Source organism: Bombina bombina, chromosome 5 (genome assembly GCF_027579735.1).
Source record: "Bombina bombina isolate aBomBom1 chromosome 5, aBomBom1.pri, whole genome shotgun sequence".
Taxonomy (NCBI): domain Eukaryota; kingdom Metazoa; phylum Chordata; class Amphibia; order Anura; family Bombinatoridae; genus Bombina; species Bombina bombina.
Window position 1 is genome coordinate 363,318,365 of NC_069503.1, and position 24,296 is coordinate 363,342,660.

At 38.3% G+C, this 24,296-nt stretch overlaps 1 protein-coding gene across 1 annotated transcript in view; it reads right to left on the reverse strand.

Annotated features, from left to right (window-relative positions):
- Positions 1-24,296, reverse strand: part of SKAP2 (src kinase associated phosphoprotein 2) — a 560,398-nt gene that overhangs the window by 441,593 nt on the left and 94,509 nt on the right. Inside the window, exon 3 of the mRNA XM_053714166.1 lies at positions 21,538-21,563. Within this exon, the coding sequence (XP_053570141.1) occupies positions 21,538-21,563 (26 nt within the window). The remainder of the gene's footprint in view (positions 1-21,537; positions 21,564-24,296) is intronic.

Consider the following 24,296-nt stretch of genomic DNA (forward strand, 5'->3'; position numbering starts at 1 on the left):
CGAGCGGACCGCACCGCTATTATAATAAAGTTATTAACCCCTAATCCGCCTCACTAACCCTATAATAAATAGTATTAACCCCTAATCTGCCCTCCCTAACATTGCCAACACCTAACTTCAAACATTAACCCCTAATCTGCCGACTGGAGCTCACCGCTATTCTAATAAATGTATTAACCCCTAAAGCTAAGTCTAACCCTAACACTAACACCCCCCTAAGTTAAATATAATTTAAATCTAACTAAATTAATTAACTCTTATTAAATAAATTAATCCTATTTAAAGCTAAATACTTACCTGTAAAATAAATCCTAATATAGCTACAATATAAATTATAATTATATTATAGCTATTTTAGGATTAATATTTATTTTACAGGCAACTTTGTATTTATTTTAACCAGGTACAATAGCTATTAAATAGTTAAGAACTATTTAATAGCTAAAATAGTTAAAATAATTACAAAATTACCTGTAAAATAAATCCTAACCTAAGTTACAATTAAACCTAACACTACACTATCAATAAATAAATTAAATAAACTACCTACAATTATCTACAATTAAACCTAACACTACATTATCAATAAATTAATTAAATAAAATACCTACAATTATCTACAATTAAACCTAACACTACACTATCAATAAATTAATTAAATACAATATCTAAAAATAAATACAATGAAATAAACTAACTAAAGTACAAAAAATAAAAAAGAACTAAGTTACAAAAAATAAAAAAATATTTACAAACATTAGAAAAATATTACAACAATTTTAAACTAATTACACCTTCTCTAAGCCCCCTAATAAAATAACAAAGCCCCCCAAAATAAAAAAAATGCCCTACCCTATTCTAAATTAAAAAATTTCAAAGCTCTTTTACCTTACCAGCCCTGAACAGGGCCCTTTGCGGGGCATGCCCCAAAGAATTCAGCTCTTTTGCCTGTAAAAAAAACACATACAATACCCCCCCAACATTACAACCCACCACCCACATACCCCTAATCTAACCCAAACCCCCCTTAAATAAACCTAACACTAAGCCCCTGAAGATCTTCCTACCTTATCTTCACCATACCAGGTTCATCGATCGGTCCTCGGAAGTGTTGATCCAAGCCCAAGCGGGGGGCTGAAGAGTGACGTCCATCCTCGGGCTGAAGTCTGGATCCAATCGGCGGCTGAAGAAATCCATCATCGGGCTGAAGTCGGAAGTCCATCATCGGGATGAAGTCTTCTATCAAGCCGCATCTTCAATCTTCTTTCTTCTGGAGCGGAGCAGAGCCATCTTCTTCCAAACCGACGCGGAACATCCTCTTCAACCGACGCCTACTCGCCGAATGACGGTTCCTTTAAATCACGTCATCCAAGATGGCGTCCCTCGAATTCCGATTGGCTGGTAGGATTCTATCAGCCAATCGGAATTAAGGTAGGAATATTCTGATTGGCTGATGGAATCAGCCAATCAGAATCAAGTTCAATCCGATTGGCTGATCCAATCAGCCAATCAGATTGAGCTTGCATTCTATTGGCTGATCGGAACAGCCAATAGAATGCAAGCTCAATCTGATTGGCTGATTGGATCAGCCAATCGGATTGAATTTGATTCTGATTGGCTGATTCCATCAGCCAATCAGAATATTCCTACCTTAATTCCGATTGGCTGATAGAATCCTATCAGCAAATCGGAATTCGAGGGACGCCATCTTGGATGACGTCATTTAAAGGAACCGTCATTTGGCGAGTAGGCGTCGGTTGAAGAGGATGATCCGCGTCGGCTTAGAAGAAGATGGCTCTGCTCCGCTCCAGAAGAAAGAAGATTGAAGATGCGGTTTGATAGAAGACTTCAGCCCGATGATGGACTTCCGACTTCAGCCCGATGATGGATTTCTTCAGCCGCCGCTTGGATCCAGACTTCAGCCCGAGGATGGACGTCACTCTTCAGCCCCCCCGCTTGGGCTTGGATCAACACTTCCGAGGACCGATCGGTGAACCTGGTATGGTGAAGATAAGGTAGGAAGATCTTCAGGGGCTTAGTGTTAGGTTTATTTAAGGGGGGTTTGGGTTAGATTAGGGGTATGTGGGTGGTGGGTTGTAATGTTGGGGGGGGGGTATTGTATGTGTTTTTTTTACAGGCAAAAGAGCTGAATTCTTTGGGGCATGCCCCGCAAAGGGCCCTGTTCAGGGCTGGTAAGGTAAAAGAGCTTTGAACTTTTTAATTTAGAATAGGGTAGGGCATTTTTTTATTTTGGGGGGCTTTGTTATTTTATTAGGGGGCTTAGAGTAGGTGTAATTAGTTTAAAATTGTTGTAATATTTTTCTAATGTCTAATGTAAATATTTTTTTATTTTTTGTAACTTAGTTCTTTTTTATTTTTTGTACTTTAGTTAGTTTATTTCATTGTATTTATTTGTAGATATTGTATTTAATTAATTTATTGATAGTGTAGTGTTAGGTTTAATTGTAGATAATTGTAGGTATTTTATTTAATTAATTTATTGATAGTGTAGTGTTAGGTTTAATTGTAGATAATTGTAGGTAGTTTATTTAATTTATTTATTGATAGTGTAGTGTTAGGTTTAATTGTAACTTAGGTTAGGATTTATTTTACAGGTAATTTTGTAATTATTTTAACTATTTTAGCTATTAAATAGTTCTTAACTATTTAATAGCTATTGTACCTGGTTAAAATAAATACAAAGTTGCCTGTAAAATAAATATTAATCCTAAAATAGCTATAATATAATTATAATTTATATTGTAGCTATATTAGGGTTTATTTTACAGGTAAGTATTTAGATTTAAATAGGAATAATTTATGTAATAAGAGTTAATTTATTTCGTTAGAATAAAATTATATTTAACTTAGCGGGGTGTTAGGGTTAGGTTTAAAATTAGCTTTAGGGGTTAAAAAATTTATTAGAGTAGCGGTGAGCTCCGATCGGCAGATTAGGGGTTAATACTTGAAGTTAGGTGTCGGCGATGTTAGGGAGGGCAGATTAGGGGTTAATACTATTTATTATAGGGTTATTGAGGCGGGAGGCGGATTAGGGGTTAATAACTTTATTATAATAGCGGTGCGGTCCGCTCGGCAGATTAGGGGTTAATAAGTGTAGGCAGGTGGAGGCGACGTTGTGGGGGGCAGATTAGGGGTTAATAAATATAATATAGGGGTCGGCGGTGTTAGGGGCAGCAGATTAGGGGTACATAGCTATAATGTAGCTGGCGGCGGCGTGCGGACGACAGATTAGGGGTTAATAAGTGTAGGTAGCTGGCGGCGACGTTGTGGGGGGCAGATTAGGGGTTAATAAATATAATATAGGGGTCGGCGGTGTAGGGGCAGCAGATTAGGGGTACATAGGGATAACGTAGTTGGCGGCAGTGTACGGAGCGGAAGATTAGGGGTTAAAAATTTTTTATAGAGTGGCGGCGATGTGGGGGGACCTCGGTTTAGGGGTGTATAGGTAGTTTATGGGTGTTAGTGTACTTTAGAGCACAGTAGTTAAGAGCTTTATAAACCGGCGTTAGCCCAGAAAGCTCTTAACTACTGACTTTTTTCTGCGGCTGGAGTTTTGTCGTTAGATTTCTAACGCTCACTTCAGCCACGACTCTAAATACCGGAGTTAGAAAGATCCCATTGAAAAGATAGGATACGCAATTGACGTAAGGGGATCTGCGGTATGGAAAAGTCGCGGCTGGAAAGTGAGCGTTAGACCCTTTCATGACTGACTCCAAATACTGGCGGTAGCCTAAAACCAGCGTTAGGAGCCTCTAACGCTGGTTTTGACGGCTACCGCCCAACTCTAAATCTAGGCCTTAGAGAACTATCCATATCATAAAACTGTCCTTGCCTTATATATTTAAAGAGACGTGAATTTCAACAATAAACGTTCCTGGTATAGTTAAAGGGTACAGTTAAAATAAATATATATATATATATATATATATATATATATATATATATATATATATATATATACTTCTTTAGCCAAATTTACTTTGTTCTCTTTGTTAAAAAAGCATACCTAGATATCTTCAGGGGTCAATCACATGCATAAGGCACTATATGGAAGTATTTTTTTTCAACAATGTATAATATTGCTTCAGACATTGTTGCAAATTCTACTGACATAATAATACTGACAATTTAAAAGGGAAAGTAAATTGGAATTTATTTTTTTATATTGCATGAAATCATATTCCTTTAAATGCTGCTAAAGGGTTAAAGACATAGGCAAATTTGTACACTTGCTGTTTACAAAGGCGGATAAGCCAATCAACTGCAGCAGCAGGTCCCTAAACAGCCAATACGTGGCTGATATGTGCGTATCCTTTTCTTGAAATGACATAGGAGAGAAAGCATGCCTATGTATTTAACCCCATACAGTGGTTAAACACAGACATAAACCTGATGGTCACAAAAAACCTGGTCTAACAAAATAGAAATGTTTATTTTCTTGCTTTTATGCCTCTTAAAATAGTTTAACACTTTCTTTGCTCAAGTACTATATCCTTCAATACTTCCCTTTTGCAGATGAAAGCATTGTGAAAACAATGTACGTACCAGCATGTTTGCATTTCGCACTACTTGCTGAACAGTAGCGCTTTGACGTTCGTTTTTACCTTTGATTTTAACAGCTGCTGCTTGTTTAACAAGTAATGACACATTTTGACTAGAACTTTGCTACACAGTATTTACAGAGCAAAGTCTTAACCGCTACAAAAATCAAAGCAGAACTAAAATAATGCTTTGCTCCCAAATATGAATTGTTATTTGGTTTGTTTCCTTGAAATGTGTTATTTAAACAGTAACTTTATTTTCTGTTGCCAGTAATAAGACAAGTCTGTTCATGTGCATAAATGCATTAAATATGAACAAACCCTAGAGACAAAGGTTCACATACATACAGTAAATGCTGACAAAACTTAGGAGGTGAAGAATGGAAACTTTAAACTTCTGCGGTTATCTACATGAGCACCGGTAAAGTATGTAATGCTGTTGCTTTAAACCAGCGATGGCCAGTTTACAATCACATTGGAGATGAAAGCCATAGAACAATATTTTACTAGTCTCAAAGGAACAGTGTACCCTCATTTTTTCACCCCTTTAATCTGTTCCCAATTAACCATTTTACCTGCTGCAGTGTATGAAAGTGTTTATAGGTAGGTCCTTTGCCTTTGTTTCATCAATTTAAATAGCTGATTTTGCCTGTGGTATCTCTACCTATACTGACATTTGCAAGTAATATATCTACCTATACTGAAAGTTTCTATACTTAAAGGGACACTGGACCCTAATTTTTTTCTTTTGTGATTCAGATAGAGCATACAATTTTAATTAACTTTCTAATTTACTCCTATTATCAATTTTTCTTTGTTCTCTTGCTATCTTTATTTGAAAAAGAATGCAACTAGCTAAGAAGCCAGGCAATTTTTGGTTCATTTCCTGGACAGCACTTGTTTATTGGTGGGTAAATGTATCCACCAATTCGCAAGACCAACCCAGGTTGTTCACCAAAAATGGGCCGGCATCTAAATTTACATTCTTGCTTTTTAAATAAAGATACCAAGAGAATGAAGAAAATGTAATGATAGGAGTACATTAGAAAGTAGCTAAAAATTGAATGCTCTAGCTGAATCACTAAAGAAAACATTTGAGTTCAGTGTCCCTTTAAGTATAGGCTGTGTAAACAGAGTCAGCAGAAGAAATTACACTCCCAGGGGGGATTAGGAGAGATAAAATTATACATTTCAATTGTTCTCTAAAAACTAAGCTTTGGTAAACAGACAGAGATAATATAAAGATATGTGTGTGTACAGAAAGTGATAAAATAAAGAGATCTGATTTTCCTGCAAGAATGGGTGGTGGTTTCAAAAAACCAGCTATTTCATAAATAAAAGTAAACATCAAGAAGCAATTTCTCCAACATTTTATACTCTGCATCTGGTAAATTAAGTAATTAAAAAACATTAAGGGAAAAACTATTTTATAGAATACTGTAAACACAAATAATATATATCTTAAAAATATATTGTAACATGAAGCCAGATTTAGGTAAGGGTACAGGGTGCCCTCTATCTGCTGTTCTCCCCTCCAGATGCTATTTTTGAATCCTAGCCACCTTGTTTGCCCACCCACCCGGGGCGAGATTACATATACGGTGCAGGCTTCAGCGCAAGCGCTGCAACCTACACCGCCCGTAATTTCACCTCGCACATCGGGCTATTACATATAAGCGCCGGCAGTTCATAAAGTGCCGTAAGTCGGATAAACTAGCGATGTCCAGAAATGAGCGTAAATACAAATTTCTGGAGTCGCCAGTGACTTACGGCACATTAGAAACTGCTGGCACCTAAGAAAAGTGAAAAAAATGATCAAATCTCCTGTAAATGTCTAACCCGCCTCCCAAAAATAAGCCCGACACATAAAACCCCTATATCTGCCATCAACCCCACATTGGAACTAATAAAAGTATTAACCCCTAAACCGACAACTCCCCCACAACGCAATAAGCCTAATTAAACTATTAACCCCTAAATCCACCATCAAACCCACACCCCAATAAACCTATTAAAGTAATAACCCCTAAATCCGCCATCAAACCCACACCGCAATAAACCTATCAAAGTATTAACCCCTAAACCGCCAAAGCCCACAACGCAAATAATTTAATTACTAAGCCCCCTAACCTAACACCCCATAACCTAACACCACCTAACCTAATACCCCCTAAATGAACCCAAATTACAAAATACTAAAGTTACTAACTATTAAAATAAAAAAATCTAACACTACTTTAAAAATAAAAAAATAAACTAAGCATAAATTAAAGGAAAAGTCTAGTCAAAATTAAAATTCTGGTGTAGACTGTCCCTTTAAACTACAATTACATAAAATAAAAAAAATCTAAGATTACAGAAAATAAAAAACAAAATTATCAAATTTTAAAAAATTATACCTAATCCCTATGAAAATAAAAACACCCCCTATGCCCCAAGATAATCAGCTCTTTTACATTAAAAATACACAAAGTCCCCCCTAACAGTAAAACCCCCCACCCACCAAACCCCCCAAAATAAAAAACCTGCGGGTGTTAGGTTAGAGGGCTTAGATTTTTATTTATTTGCGTTGTGGGCTTTGGTGGTTTAGGGGTTAATACTTTGATAGGTTTATTGCTTTGTGGGCTTTGGCGGTTTAGGGGTTAATACTTTAATATGTAGTTTGCGTTGTGGGTTAATGGCGGATTAGGGGTTAATAGTTTTATTAGGTAGTTTGCGATGTTGGGGTTGGTGGATATAGGGGTTAATACTTTATTTGTAGTTGCGGTGTGGGTTTGATGGCGGATATAGGGGTTAATATATTTTATTAGTTATTGCGGTGGGGGTTGGCAGTTGACAGGTAGCTAGATATTGAGCATGGGTTAGGTGTTAGTTAATTTTTGCAGGCAGTTTCGGGAGTTACAGTGCTCCCATACTCAGCGCAAGGCCTGCTACGGCTGCCTTAGTATGGTGAGGTGAAAATTGAGCAAGATTTCTCAATTTTCACCACGTAAGTCCTTGCGCTGAATATTGGATACCGATTTGCGACGCGGTCCCATGTTAGCTTATGGGAGTAAAAATTGTGGGCGACGGGTGAAATATACGCGCATAACTTGTATGCTAAGCCGTATATGTAATACCAAAATTGCATAAAAAACGGCATTGCCGGATTTTGCGGACGACGCTGTATATGTAATGGAGCCCCAGAAGTCCATAAAACGCACATTTTTAGTTCCAGTTTTTCTTGGGATCACAAACACCATGGAATACACCCTTAGGGGACGAATTATCAAGCACCGACCACTGCTCCATAACTGGTCCGTCTGCCCTGAGGCTGCGGACAACAATCCACCCGATCCTATACGATTGAGCTGATTGACACCCCCTGCTAGGTCGGCCGCGAATCTGCAGGGGGCGGCATTGCACAAGCAGTTCAAAAGAACTACTTGTGCAATGATAAATAACAACAGCGTATGCTGTCGGCATTCATCAATGTCTGTCAAACATGATCCGCTCACCGATGATAAATCGGCCCCTTATTCTGCTTTTTCCTGGAGGCTGCAAAGTCTGCTGCAGATGGCTGCATGTTGTCCATGGGATGACAGTTGGCCTTCCCTACTTTTAACCACCAGCCCCTAACACTGCATGATCTAGTTTTAGTTGAATAGAAATACAGAGGAAATTGGTTTATTTTATAACAAACCTGTATCGCCGAGGCTGCCAATTCCTCCCCTGCAAACTGTATGTTTCAGCAGTGTTTATACACAGTGCCCAGTCCTGCTGACAGATATAGGCATCTTCTACCAACTGGGCCCTTTTATTAAATAGAACAAAATCCAATACAGCACCCTGCTCAAGACATTCACAGGACACAAAACTTTATAAAAGCAAATCCTTTAATGGCATAATCTGGAAAAAAAAGACACAAACATGTCAAACATGTTCCGTATATAGCATACTGCACTTTCTCAATGACCCTCATTCTGCAACTCACTAGATACCATTATAAAGTCAAAAACAATCCTCCCATATAACACAGTGCACCAATCAAATGTTATACCAAAAATTAAACTATATATTTTTAATTGGGAAAAGAAGATTGTTATTAACTCTGTAATCCACTATTTAATCAAACTGTAGTTGAATTCAGTGACTTATACTGCTTTTATTTAGAACCATAAATCCTCACTCAAACAGTTTAACATCCCATTCTGAATTCAGACCTTTTTCCATGCTTGTGTCCAGTTGGAATATCCAAAAGACCTAACGTTGTCTTAAGACTTCTTCTCTGTTACCCCTTCTAGGTTGTCTGGTTTTATTAAGACCTGGTATGTGTGTATGTGTGTATATACAGTATATATATATATATATATATATATATATATATATGTGTGTGTGTGTGTCTGTGTTTATATATATATATATATATATATATATATATATATATATATATATATATATATATATATATATATATATATATATATATCCTCCGTGTGTGTCTGCACTCCCAATGCTGTGTGGTCATCCACCAGGGTGCAAAGTCAATCAAGTACACAGTCTATATCCAATAAGGGACTGCACTCGCTGGATTTGGTTTAAGAAACCTTTGTATCTTTATTATGGTAACATTTCGGGGTTCACAGACCCCTTCCTCAGACCAGATAACAGTGCAAGTGAACAAAGTGTGCAATATATAGCACTAGCCCCACCCATCACAAACATCAAAATTGCGCCAAAATCACAATCACCATGGTGACACATAAACAAGGACTAATGACCATACCACCAAAAAACAGAAAAACAAAGCAATCAAACATAAAACAAACTGCATATGCAAACATCTTGCATTACCTCATAGCTAAAATATAGATATATATACACACACAAGGTTGTAGATATGAGAAATTACAGGAATCTAACTGTAATTAAGTAGTAGCATAGTCTCAGTAAATTAACATGTATTAGAACAAGCACTGATTGATAACACACTGATTCAAAATAAATCATATACACAAAGGGAATCTCTTTAACAACTTCATTGTACAAAACCCTATTGTCATTACTGAATAACAAATGGCAGAATAAAAATTGACATAAGACATAGACCTTTAACCTGTAACACAGCATAGGCATTTCAACATCTTAAGTTAGAAGTAAGTAGCTAAAATATTCATATATGGTCTGCTACTTGTGAGATCAGTATCCCCCACACTCACCTAAAACTAGCTCAGATAAATCCTCTATGAGTAATTGCAAGTGTAGGATAAATCCGGACATTGCGGTGATTTAAAATATCAAAGGACAGAAAATATAAAAAATATGTCAAGCCCCCTGGGCGCGCACAGCCGTATGTTATGTCTAATGTACTCACTATCTAAAACCGGCCACAGGTTCATATTGTGGAGATTCTAAACATTGTACCTGGTTAATGTGCCAAAATCACAACAGGTGTGACATGGATGCGGATCCGCTATATAGGATGTATGGGTTAACTGTACTTCATGTCCATAAACATACCCTAGGAACAGGCGCGGCTCAGCCCTGCACCGCGCAAGTGAAATTCCATCCTGACAGCATGGCTAATTAGCATAGCCTGTCAGTCATCAAATGGGCGTTACATAGTCGTGGAGTTCTTGAGAGGTAAACAGATCGGGCTATGTAGTACCGCTAGCGTATGTGTCCCATCAGAGCCTCTAAGTGTTCCCATATGGGGAAAGAGAGTGTCCATAGTTGGCATAAGGGTTTATTAACATCATCCCTTTGTGTATATGATTTATTGTGAATCAGTGTGTTATCAATCAGTGCTTGTCCTAATACATGTTAATTTACTGAGACTATGCTACTACTTAATTACAGTTAGATTCCTGTAATTTCTCAAATCTACAACCTTGTGTGTGTATATATATATATAGTCCTGTGAAAAAGAAAGTACACCTTCTTTGAATTCTATGGGGCTGATTTATCATTGTTGTGTCCGACATGATACGCTGTCGCCATTTATCATTGCACAAGCAGTTCTTGTGAAATGCTTGTGCAATTCCGTTCCCTGCAGATTCGCGGCAAGCCGGGGGTGATTGATGTCCGCAGCCTCAGAGCAGATGGACCAGTTAAAGGGACACGAAACCCAAGTTTTTTTCTTTCATGACTTAGAAAGAGCATGCAATTTTAAACAACTTTCTAATTTATTTCTATTATCTAATTTGCTTCATTCTCTTGATATCCTTTGCTGAAAAGCATATCTAGATAGGCCTAGTAGCTGCTGATTGGTGGCTGCACATAGATGCCTCGTGTGATTGGCTAACCCATGTCCAGTGCTATTTATTCAAGAAACAATATCTAAAGAATAAAGCAAATGATATAATAGAAGTAAATTGAAATGTTGTTTAAAATTGTATTCTCTATCTGAATAATTAAAGAAAAATGTTGGGTTTAATGTCCCTTTAAGGAACAGCGGTCTTAAGATCGCTGCTTCACAACTGCTGTTTCCAGTGAGCCAGAAGGCTCGCACGGAGACAGGGGCCATTCGGCCCTTGATAAATCAGCACCTATGGTTTTACGTATCAGGACATTATAATAATCAAGAAGGTCCTAAAATTAGTTAAATACAACCTCTTATTACACAGTATCATGATTTATTTAACAAAAATAAAGCCAAAATGCCCTTGATTAATTGATCATCGGCAAGTGTGACCACCTCTATAAAAGCCGAAGTTTTAGACGTTTGGTGGTATGGAACATTCAGGTGTGTATTAATACAATGGCAAGGATGAAAGACATCACCAATGATCTAAGAGAAGCAATTGTTGCTGCCCATCAATCTGGGAAGGATTATAATGCCATTTCCAAATAATTTAAAGTCCATCATTGAGAAAGATTATATACAAGTGGAAAACATTCAAGACAGTTGCCAATCTCCCCAGGAGTGGACATCCCAGCAAATTCACCCTAATGCTCAGAGAACTTGCAAAAAAAAACAAGTTACGTCTCAGACTCTATGGACCTCAATTTGCATTTTAAATGTTAAAGTTCATGACAGTACAATTAGAAACCAACTGAATGGTTTGTATAGAAGGGTTGCTAGGAGAAAGAAAGCATATTCTCTCTAAAAAAGAACATGGCAGCATGGATTAGGTTTGCAAAGTAGCATCTGAACAAACCACAAGACTTCTGGAACACTATCCTTTGGACAGACAAGACCAAAGTGGAGATGTCTGACCATAATGCACAGTGCCACGTTTGGCGAAAACCAAACATAGCATATCATTCCAACTGTCAAGCACTGTGATGGAGGGGTGATGATTTGGGCTTGTTTTGCAGCCACAGGACCTGGGCAACTAGAAGTCATTGAGTCAACCATGATCTCCTCTGTATACCAAAGTATTCTAGAGTCAAATGTGAGGCCACCTGTCCGACAGCTTAAGCCTGGCCGAAATTGGGCCATGCAACAGGACAATGATCCCAAGCACACTAGCAAATCTAGAACAGAATGGCTGAAAAAGAAAGGAATCAAGGTGGTGCAATGGCCAAGTCTAATTCCAGACCTCAGCCCCATTGAAATGCTGTGGCAGGACCTTAAGAGAGCATAAACGAATGCCTGCAAACTTTAATGAACTGAAGCAACGTTGTAAAGAAGAGTGGGTCAACATTCCTCCACAACGATTTGAGAGACTGATAAAAGCATACAGAAAACAAGTACTTGAAGTTATTGCTGCTAAAGGTAGTTCTACAAGCTATTGAAACATAAGGTGTACTTAGTTTTTCGCACATGGCTTCTCCATTTTTGCTTTATTTTTGTTAAATAAATCATGACACAGAGTAATATTTTTGTTCATCTGAAGTTGTATTTACCTAATTTAAAGATATGCTGAGGACCAGATGATGTTATTATATCCTGATACATAAAACCATAGAATTCAAAGAGGGTGTACTTTTTTTTTACGTTACTGTGTGTGTATATATATATATATGTGTGTGTGTGTGCTTGTGTGTGAAGTTGGTCCTCGTAACTAGGGAAAACTAATAAATGTTTCCCACAAGTGATTAAAAAATTGGTATGACTGCAGAAGTTTTCTCTTTTTCTAATTTCAATTATAGTGATAAAATGAAATGCCCCAATTTGTTAGAGCATGCCATTTTATCGATAGCGATGCAGCAAAGCTATGTGTGAAAACCCGCAAAGGCAGTGATTCAGCTGTGTAATCTAGCCCATACAAAGGGTTGAGGTCCTTAGGAACTGAATTCTGAGTGTGTGATACATTATTGCTTCAAGGGGGGAGGAGTGGTACGTACCCATTCTTTGTTCCGCTCTGGAAATCCACTTCCTCTTTGCTGCTGTGGATTCCTGAAGCTTCCCCACCCTCCCATTCCCTTGTTGTTTGCAGAAATTGGTGGCAATCGTCATCAGGATCTCCCTTATGGGGTCCTGTAGTCACGACTTAATGAGGGTTAGTTGAACTACCTCTGTAAGTCTGGGTATGGCAATTTTGACTCCCCAAGTGTCAACCTACTGAGTGTCTCTAGTTGCCCTTGGTCCTACAGGTTGTGGAGCCTAGCTGCCGGCTGCGAGGTGAGTGACAGCCATTGCAGTGTGAGTGATGTCCTAAGGCCGAGAACTTCCTAAGTTACATCTGGTGCGTTGAGCTAATCTCTGCTTATGTCAGCTGCTTGGGCTCATGACCATCTCTTTGCAGGGGTTTTCTATACTTAGGCCCCGATTGCCACCACGTGTTATTGGTTATTTAAATTGACTGCCAGATTTCTGTTGGCTTCACAATAAATGCGACCCATGGGCCGTTTTTCATCCAAACATGTGTCTTGTATTATTTCGTATTTAAGTTAAGTTATAAAAATGTTAGTTAGTTATGGTTAATATGTTATTATGTCAGCAGTTCAGGGTGATAGGGCATTTAATCCCTTAAGAGCATTTTGCTTTATCACCATAATGTCCCTTTTATTTATGTAAGTGGTTGCCCTTTTTCTTGTGCAAGTAGAAGAAACCCTTAAAAGATATAAAAAATTCTGATAATATTTTAATACATGCACATCATGCTGGGGGTATCAACTTTTTTGAGATTTTTCCATTTGTTAATACATGTCAGAATTTTTTTAAACCCAGTCTAAATACTTGCCACAAATCCAAATGAACCTAATTTGCAGTATCCCTTCATACTATCTGTATCTTGTGAACGAAGAGTATTGCTATCACTTAACTTCACAGTATGAAGCTCTGAACAGATATCCTACTGTTTATCTGGCGGTGACTGAACTGTCAGTACCCTCTTATGTTATCAGGTGGTGCTGGAATTCTTAACATTAAAGTTTCTGGAATTCACAGCTGGGAGGCGCTGAATATTACTTCATGTTATTTCTTTGATCTTAAACTGATGAACTTGTGCCAACATCTACAGAGAGAATTCCCTATAACTATAAATCACAAGCTTAAAAACTCATTATCATGCAGTAAAGCCGAAAAAGTGTTTTAGCCTGGTTGAAACAATTAGCAGTTAGTGAATTTTTTATGTACATTTAATTTTACAAATACATTTGGTTAGATGCATTATAAGCTGTAGCTTTCACTAAAAGCCCTCATGTAGCAGACAACAAGTCAATACGACAAGGTGCATAAAGAAAAAGGATGAAATGGACCTCAGAATAGTGCCTTTACATTGCAGTCTATGGGAACTGTGTGTTCCTTGTAAATATATACAGTGTCTCACGAAAGTGAATACACCCCTTACATTTTTGTAAATATTTTATTATACCTTTTCATTTGACAACACTGAAGAAATGATACTTGGCTACAATGTAAAGTAGTGAGTGTACAGCCTGTATAACAGTGTAAATTTGCTGTCCCCTCAAAATAACTCAACACACAGCCATTAATGTCTAAACCATTGGCAACAAAAGTGAGTATACCCCTAAGTGGAAATGTCCAGATTGAGCCCAATTAGCCATTTTCCCTCCCCGATGTCATGTGACTTGTTAGTGTTACAAGGTCTCTGGTGTGAATGGGGAGCAGGTGTGTTAAATTTGGTGTTATCACTCTCACACTCTCTCATACTGGTCACTGGAAGTTCAACATGGCACCTCATGGCAAAGAACTCTTAGAATCTGAAAAAAAGAATTGTTGCTCTAAAAAAAGATGGCCTAGGCTATAAGAAGATTGCCAAGACCCTGAAACTGAGCTGCAGCACGGTGGGCAAGACCTGACATCAGTTTCACAGGACAGGTTCCATTCAGAACAGGGCTCGCCATGGTCGACCAAAGAAGTTGAGTGCATGTGCTCAGCGTCATATCCAGAGGTTGTCTTTGGGAAATAGACGTATGAGTGCTGCCAGCATTGCTGCAGAGGTTGAAGGGGTGGGGCGTCAGCCTGTCAGTGCTCAGACCAGTGTTTTTCAACCAGTGTGCCGTGGCTCAGACCATACGCCGCACACTGCATCAAATTGGTCTGCATGGCTGTCATCCCAGAAGTAAGCCTCTTCTAAAGATGATGCACAAGAAAGCCCGCAAACAGTTTGCTGAAGACAAGCAGATAAGGACATGGATTACTGGAATCATGTCCTGTGGTCCAATGAGACCAAGATAAACTTATTTGGTTCAGATGGTGTCAAGCGTGTGTGGCGGCAACCAGGTGAGGAGTACAAAGAAAGTGTGTATTGCCTACAGTCAAGCATGGTGGTGGGAGTGTCATGGTCTGGGCCTGCACGAGTGCTGCTGGCACTGGGGAGCTACAGTTCATTGAGGGAACCATGAATAACAACATGTACTGTGATATACTGAAGCAGAGCATGATACCCTTCCTATCGGAGACTGGGCCACAGGGCAGTATTCCAACATGATAATGACCCCAAACACACCTCCATATTGACCAGTGCCTTGCTAAAGTAGCTGAGGGTAAAGATGATGGACTGGCCAAGCATGTCTCCAGACCTAAACCATATTGAGCATCTGTGGGGCATTCTCAAATGGAAGGCGAGGGAGCGCAAGATCTCTAACATCCACCAGCTCCGTGATGTCATCATGGAGGAGTGGAAGAGGACTCCAGTGGCAACCTGTGAAGCTCTGGTGAACTCCATGCCCAAGAGGGTTAAGGCAGTGCTGGAAAATAATGGTGGCCACACAAAATATTGACACTTTGGGCCCAATTTGGACATTTCCACTTAGGGGTATACTCACTTTTGTTGCCAATGGTTTAGAAATGAATGGCTTTGTGTTGAGTTATTTTGAGGAGACAGCAAATGTACACTGTTATACAGGCTGTACACTCACTACTTTGCATTGTAGCAAAGTGTCATTTCTTCAGTGTTGTCACATGAAAAGATATAATAAAATATTTACAAAAATGTGAGGGTTGTACTCCCTTTTGTGAGATACTGTATGTATATGCTTATATACATACAAAACACAGAAATGGACCGCACTCACAGGCTAGACTGGGTACACATCCTAAGCCACAGCAAACTCCACAGCCCTGAACACTGACACACAGCTGCAAAGTTCCCAGCAACCCAGGCAGTTAACCCCAAAGCAGCCTTGGTGACAGTCCCGCAGAAAAGCATTACAAACATTATCAACACAACACACAGAAAACCTGGCACTCGCCAGCAGATTCACAGTAATATTTAAAAGCAAAACTGGGGGAAGTCAGTTACATTTGACATCAAAGGATCAAGCCCAGGACCACAGCAAGGTCTCCCCCTTCCTGGGACCCTAAACCAACACCCACACAATGCATACTTCCAAACAAACTGGGAACCTCCCATGGTGACAAAGCCAGGCTGCTCTGGAGTTAACTGCCTGGGTTGCTGGGAACTTTGCAGCTGTCTGTCAGTGTTCAGGGCTGTGGAGTTTGCTGTGGCTTAGGATGTGTTCCAAGTCCAGTCTGTGAGTGCGGTCCATTCCTGTGTTTTTTTATTTACATAGGGGAGGTTACAAAAGCCTGTGTCACCCTGGGAGGCTCCCAGTTGGTTTGTTTCGAAATATGCATTGTGTGGGTGCTGGTTTAGGGTTCCAGGAAGGGGGAGACCTTGTTGTGGTCCTGGGCATGATCCTTTGGCACCAAATGTAACTGACTTCCCCCAGTTTTGCTTTTAATCATTACTGTGAATCTGCTAGTGATTGCCAGGTTTTCTGTGTGTTGTGTTGATAATGTTTGTAATGCTTCCATGCGGGCCTGTCACCCAGGCTGCTCTGGGGTTAACTACCTGGGTTGCTGGGAACATTGCAGCTGTCTGTCAGTGTTCAGAGCTGTGGAGTTTTCTGTGGCTTAGGATGTTTTACCCAGTCCAGTCTGTGAGTGCGGTCCATTCCTGTGTTTTGTATTTACATAGGGAAGGTTACAAAAGCCTGTTTCACCCTGGGATGTTCCCAGTTGGTTTGTTATGAAGTATGCATTGTGTGGTTGCTGGTTTAGGGTTCCAGGAAGGGGGAGACTTTGTTGTGGTCCTGGGCTTGATCCTTTGGCGCCAAATGTAACCGACTTCACCCAGTTTTGCTTTTAAACATTACTGTGAATCTGCTGGCGAGTGCCAGGTTTTCTGTGTGTTGTGTTGATAATGTTTGTAATGCATGTTTGTAATGCTTCCCGGCGGGCCTGTCTCCCAGGCTGCTCTGGGGTTAACTGCCTGGGTTCCTGGGAACTTTGCAGCTGTCTGTCAGTTTTCAGGGCTGTGGAGTTTGCTGTGACTTAGGATGTGTATCCAGTCCAGTCTGTGAGTGTGGTCCATTCCTGTGTTTTGTATTTACATAAAAGAGGTTACAAAAGCATGTGTCACCCTGGGAGGTTCCCAGTTGGTTTGTTTGGAAGTATGCATTGTGTAGGTGCTGGTTAAGGGTCCCAGGAAGGGGGAGACCTTGTCGTGGTCCTGGGCTTGATCCTTTGGAGCCAAATGTAACTGACTTCCCCCAGATTTGCTTTTAAACATTATTGTGAATCTGCTGGCGAGTGCCATGTTTTCTGTGTGTTGTGCTTATATACATATATATTTATGTGTTAATATGTGTGAGACACGGCATGAAAAGTAGCGCACAGAAGGGGGTAAGTCGCGTAGCAATGGGCAGCAGATTGTAAATATATATATATATGAATATATACATATATTTATGTGTTAATATATGTATTTACACATATTAACACAAATATACAGTATATGTATATAAGCATATACATATATATTTTCGAAGATAACACAGTTCCCCATAAACCGCACTGTTTTTTTTTTTCTAACACCACTCACCCGCCAAATTTAACCCCAAAAACTGCTTCATGCAGTTTTTTATTAAAGAAAAAAACAGATGCTAAAATATTTTTATTTTGCTAATGAACCTAACACTTTATTTTGGGGCCAATTGGGGGGCATTTAGAAAATTAACCGGAGATCAGATCTCTGGTTAATTTTCTGAGCGCTAATTGTAATGGCTGGTTATTTACTGTGTGCCTGTAAGTGCGCAAATTTGACGATATATTAGCGCTTCACTAATCTAGCCCACAGAGGGGTAAAAGACCCCTAATTTATCCCTTGAATATGACATTCACCACATAAACAAAAGGGATTATCCTCTTTCAAATGGAGGGATTTCATATCTCAGAAGTTAAAGGGACAGTATACACCAATTTTCTTATAACTGCAAGTAATAGACACTACTAAAAAGAAGAATATGCCCAGATACAGATCTAAAAATCCACAATAAAACCTTTTAAAAAGTTACTTAGAAGCTCCCAGTTTAGCATTGTTGAAAAAGCTAGGCTGGGACACCCACTGAAATAAGTTTGAAATCAAAAAGAGCAGACACCCCCCCCCCCCCGCATGTGAAAAGACCCTTTACACAAACAAAAGAAAGTTGGACTTCTAACACTTTGGGGCTTGGTTAGGAGTCTGAAAATCAGCACAATGTTATTAAAAATAAGCAAAACTATAAATTTTTCTAAAAAACCCTGTATGGGCTATATAAATGGATCATCTACAAAACACTTATACAGAGAAAAATCTAGTGTACAATGTCCCTTTAAGATATGATTGCTGTAAGAACTGCAACTAGCTATGGTTTTACCGTGCTCTGGGTTCTAATAAAATCCATAGTACCCCATCTAAGACCTAAAATGAGGCAAGTGACACATATTTTGAAGACAGGCCCCCCTTTTAAATGAGAGCTCAGATGCCCATATAGCTATCAGGTGATTAGCATGGCAATGTCAATCAACTAATAATATAATAAGCAACAACATGACGCAGGGAGCATTAGTTCATATCTCACAACCACAACACAGATATGACTCTAAGAGGCATATTTATCAAGCTCCATATGGAGCTTGAAGCCCTGTGTTTCTGGCGAGCCTTCAGACTCGCCAGAAACACAAGTTATGAAGCAGCGGTCTAAAGACTGATGCTCCATAACCTGTCTGCCTGCTCTGAGGCGGCGGACAGACATCGCCGGAAATCAACCCAATCCAATACGATCGGGTTGATTGACACCCCCTGCTGGCGGCTGATTGGCACAAGAACTGCTGGTGCAATGATAAATGCAGACAGCGTATACTGTCGGCATTTATCGATGTGCGGTGGACATGATTCGCAATATCGGATCATGTCCATTGGCACATTAATAAATAGGCCCTTAAATTATCTTTTATCACCCATACACCAAACAAATATATCATTAAGCTCTTCATTAGAGAGAGGGGTGTTCCATTATTTTCATTGGCATAGTAATAGCTATCACCTGGCAGTGGACACTTGTTTGGTATTATTTATTATTATTGTTTTTTAATAAACTGAGTTTAGATAAGGATAGGACCACTCTCACAAATTTATTTTCAACACTCTTTGAAATCAGAATTTTGTAAAAAAAATAAAAATGTTTAATCTTTTTATAGTTAGATATGTTATTCTTCCTCATTTTCTACGTAAAATGATAACTAATTCAATTTTACTATTTTTATGGGAAACATTGGAATAGAATCCTTGATTTGAGTTTTTGGGGAAAGTTGACAAATAAGTGTTGAGTCATTTGTTTGTATGCTACAGTATAATTTTTCTTCGGGGGGGGGGGGGATTATACTATTTGTGTAACTCAAAAAACACTGAGATGATTTTTTAAAGAGACAGTAAAGGCAATTCATATTTAAAACTCTATAAACAGGTTGTCCAAAATTCTGGGTCCACTACCAAAAATCAGTTTTTATTTCAGCATTTTTGTAAAATGAATCTACTTTGTACTTTGAATCTCTTTTATGAATAACTTTTTTTTTTTTACTTTAAATATACTTTAACTTCATTTTAATATAAATCACTTTGTGCTTATTTGTGAGGAAAACAATACATCAATACATTGTTATTTTAATAATTAATATTTTAAAAAAGAATTGTAGGCTTTCTACATATAAATAATTGTAATAATACCATTCATAAAGTTTACATTATTATTACGGTTTGTAATACAGAGATACAGTAATAGACAGATTTATAAAATATTGCTGCCTCATATCAAAATACCACTTTCAAACAAGAGTGGTAAATACTCCAAGATAGGTTACATGCTTAATAACCTAATGAATGCATGTGGGAAATATAGGTGCTATCAGATGTAATACCACAAGCCATGATTAGATGAAATGCAAATATATAAGCATCCAATATGTCTTGTGGCCAAACTGCTATGTATTCCCATATGCAGATGAATATACACAACAAATATTTGGCACTAACTTAAAGTACCTAAAAAGTATTACTAATAAGGAAAACTTACTAAGCTTATACTGCAGATCAAAAGTACTTTGAGATGGCAAATTGATGCACCGGATGTTTTTTGCAGAATTCCATTTGTGCTTTTTTTTTTTTTTTATCATCCACTTAGCACATTTCCTTTTTTTACAGGATTCCTGATGAAATTTCCAACTGATATAACCTGACTGACCATCTTCCAAAATACTTCCTTACTTGTGATGTGATTCTTGTGAGATGATATATATATATATATATATATATATATATATATATATATATATATATACTGTATATATACTGTATATATACAGTATATATTTGTGTGTGTGTGTATATATCTATGAACAATGTTCTTTTGTAAAATGCATTAGTTTTACAAGGTGCATAGTTGCATTTCTCTGATCACACTTAAAACCTTTTTATATCCAACAGCCATACAATGTGATTGCTTTGTACTTGCACCAAAAATTATTACACTTTTCAGCTGTTACTATTGTGTTGATTGATGTGATCTGCAGCAATTTCATTCTGTATTACTTTTAAATCCGTTTTTTTTTACAATAATGTTCACCTAGTTAAAACCACACAATAAGGTACCAGCTATTGATGCATATTTAGTGAATCATTTTAACCCTTTTTGCATTCATCAGGGGCTCTTCAAGGACATACAGGCTCCTTTGTCATAGCAGGAATTTATATACAATACAAAAGGAAGTTCTCATTGCAGTACATACATATCATGGCACAGAGCAGGAAATCCTCTCTCTGGAGGTTATTTTTCGGTTTCTTTTCTCGTTTATACAATGTATCTGTAAATATTTACACACAGTGGCAAATACTGTTTGAAATATAGTTGTCCCTCTCATACATAAATATATGTATATGTTTGTATATATATATATATATATATATAGATAGATAGATAGATAGATAGATAGACTTTTTATTGTTTATTTTCCTGTATAATTTTTTTTTATTTTTATGTTAACAAATTCTTTGTTATTTTACTATTTACATATGCTATACAATATTCAGAATGCATTTTAGTGTATTCTACTACAATGAGGAGATGCAGCCTGCAAGTACCCAGTACACTGGTTCAGAGTATGTACTGTATTACCAGAGTCATGTTCAGAATACTTCTCTTTTTCAGCAGGGGGAGCTATAATCCCCATTTGTTTTATAATGTAGAAAGGCTTTATCTGCATTGGAAGCCATGGACAGTGTACTTTGAAATTCTTACACACAAAAATAAATAAATAACTTACTTTTTTCTTGAAATTCATTTGGATAGCTGTTGGGAAAACAAACAAACCATTGTTAACTATCATTTAAAACACAATATTTTGGACTATTGAATTATAGTATAAAAAATCATTGTTTGCAATATCTAAGACAATGGAAAAATCAAGCTTTTAAGACATTGACATTTTTTATTATTATCAGGTATTTGTAGAACGCCAACAGTTTCTGCAGCGCTATGAACATAGGTGGTATATAAAAAACTATTACAGGGATCAAATGGGGAGAGAGGGTCCTGTCGAGAGTTGCACTGTTGTAGTCAGCTCTTATAGACATTACTTGCGCAAGTACAGTGTTAAAGGGACACTAAGGTCATTTAAACCAATAATGTGATGTGTTAGAACAAAAAGCTTTTACATCACAGGCTGTACATATTACTTTATAATCATACCTTTTCATTTTTAAATTCTATGAGTAATATACACAAAGCTACTGACACAATCTACAATTAATTTCCTTGATCTACAGGTACTATAAAAAAAAATGCAGACACCTAATAAACTGAATCACTTGAACTGGAATTAAATTAAACCAATATAAAATTATATATAATTTCTTTTCAAAACCTATGGTAGCATTCATATTAAGGGGACAGTCAACACCCAAATTGTTATTGTTTAAAACGATAGATAACGCCTTTACTACCCATTCCCCAGCTTTGCACAACCAACATTGTCGTATTAATATATTTTATAATATTTAAATCTCTAAATTTCTGCCTGTTTCTAAGCCACTACAGACAGCCTTTTATCAAATGCTTTTTTATTAGCTTTTCACAACAAGAGACTGCTAGTTCATGTGGGCAATATAGATAACATTGTGCTCTCTCCCGTGGAGTTGTGCACAACACAGCACTAACTGGCTAAAATGCAAACCAATAGATAATAAATAAACAGCCATGTGATCAGGGGGCTGTCAAAAGAGGCTTAGATACAAGGTAATAACAGTGGTTAAAAGTATATTAAAATAACTATGTTGACTGGGTAAATCTGAGGAATGGGTAATAAATTAACTATCTTTTTAAACAAAAAAATGGAAAACAGTGATGCTCCCTTCACATAAATGTATTAAAGCACAGATAATAGTGCAACCTAGAAAAATAATATATGTACACATATAGAGAAGAGAGTAGATCCCACAAAATAAGTGAGATCTAAAAGTCTAGGTATCCAGCACATATATATCTATATCAAAGTTTATACAAGAAACCACATAGAAATATCTATACACAAAAATATCTATTTATTAATACAGTATACATATTAAAATCAGCACATGATGGGGTCCCCCAACTAGAGATAGAGGGGCCGATTTATCAAGCTTCGAATGGAGCTTGTTTCCATAACTTGTCCGCCTGCTCTGAGGCCGCGGACAGAAATCAACCCAATCAAATACGATCGGGTTGATTGACACCCCCTGCTAGCAGCCGATTGGCCGCAAATCTGCAGGTGGCAGTATTGCACAAGCAGTTATGGTGAACTGCTTGTGCAATGATAAATGCCGACAGCATATACTGTTGCCATTTATTGATGTACAGCGGATATGATACACTACATCATATAATATCCGCTCACACTTTCATAAATATACCCCAAAGACTAAGAGTTATACCCAGTTAATGTATAGTTACTGTGGTGCACCACAAGAGTTTAAACTAGCAGTCCATGCCGTTAGAGAGTCTTCCAAGCAGCAGGTTAGCTTAGGTGCAAAAGCATTAGTAAGCAAGTGTATTGCTCGTGGGATATCTATCAGACCAAACTTGGCTAGTAGTCTTCTTATCCCAGCGTCAAGTGGAATAACAGGAAATATCCCAGAGCAGAGTAAGTTACTGAAATGAGGTAAGCAGTACTCACGGTAGACAAGGTAGTCCTTCAGGGCAATAAAAAGAAGACAGAGAATGGTCAAGACAGGCTGAGTCCGGCAACAGGAAGGCAATCTAGCAGTAAAGCAGTTCAGGAGTGAACCAAAAGAAAGAGCAGGAACAGGCGGGTATCGGCATCAAAGGAAATCCAGCAGTGTAACAGTTCAGGGATAACCAATAGAATGGTCAGACAGGCCGAGTTCAGCAACAATATGGCAATCCAGTAGTTCAGTGGTTAAGCAAGCAGAGTGGTCAGACAGGCAGCGTTAAATATCATTATGGCAATCCAGCAGTTCAGGGGTAAAACAAGCAGAGTGGTCAGACAGGCAGAGTTCAATAACAGAATAGCAATCCAGCATACAGTAACACAGCACCAGTACACAAAGCAACACCTATACTTGGGCAGTATATTTAAGCACTACAGGTACTTAAATAGGAGCTGATTCACGCCAAGCAGCTCAAAGGATCCGGCTTCAGAGGAAGAGACGTGCAGCGATGACGTCCCACTGCATCCCTGGCAACAGCCAGAGCAGCAACCGCTGCAACCCTGGCAACAGCCAGGGAGGTGCAGGAAGCGGCGTAACATGCCTTTAGAGAGTCTTCCAAGCAGCAGGTTAGCTTAGGTGCAAAAGCATTAGTAAGCAAGTGAAATGCTTGTGGGATATCTCTCTATCAGACCACCTATACTTGGGCAGTGTATTTAAGCACTGCAGGTACTTACATAGGTGCTGATTCATGCCAAGCAGCTCAAAGGATCCGGCTTTAGAGGAAGAGACGTGCAGCGATGACGCCATCTCTGCATGCTCACAGGAACCGCTGCAACCTTGGCAACAGCCAGAGCAGTAACCGCCGCGTCCCTGGCAA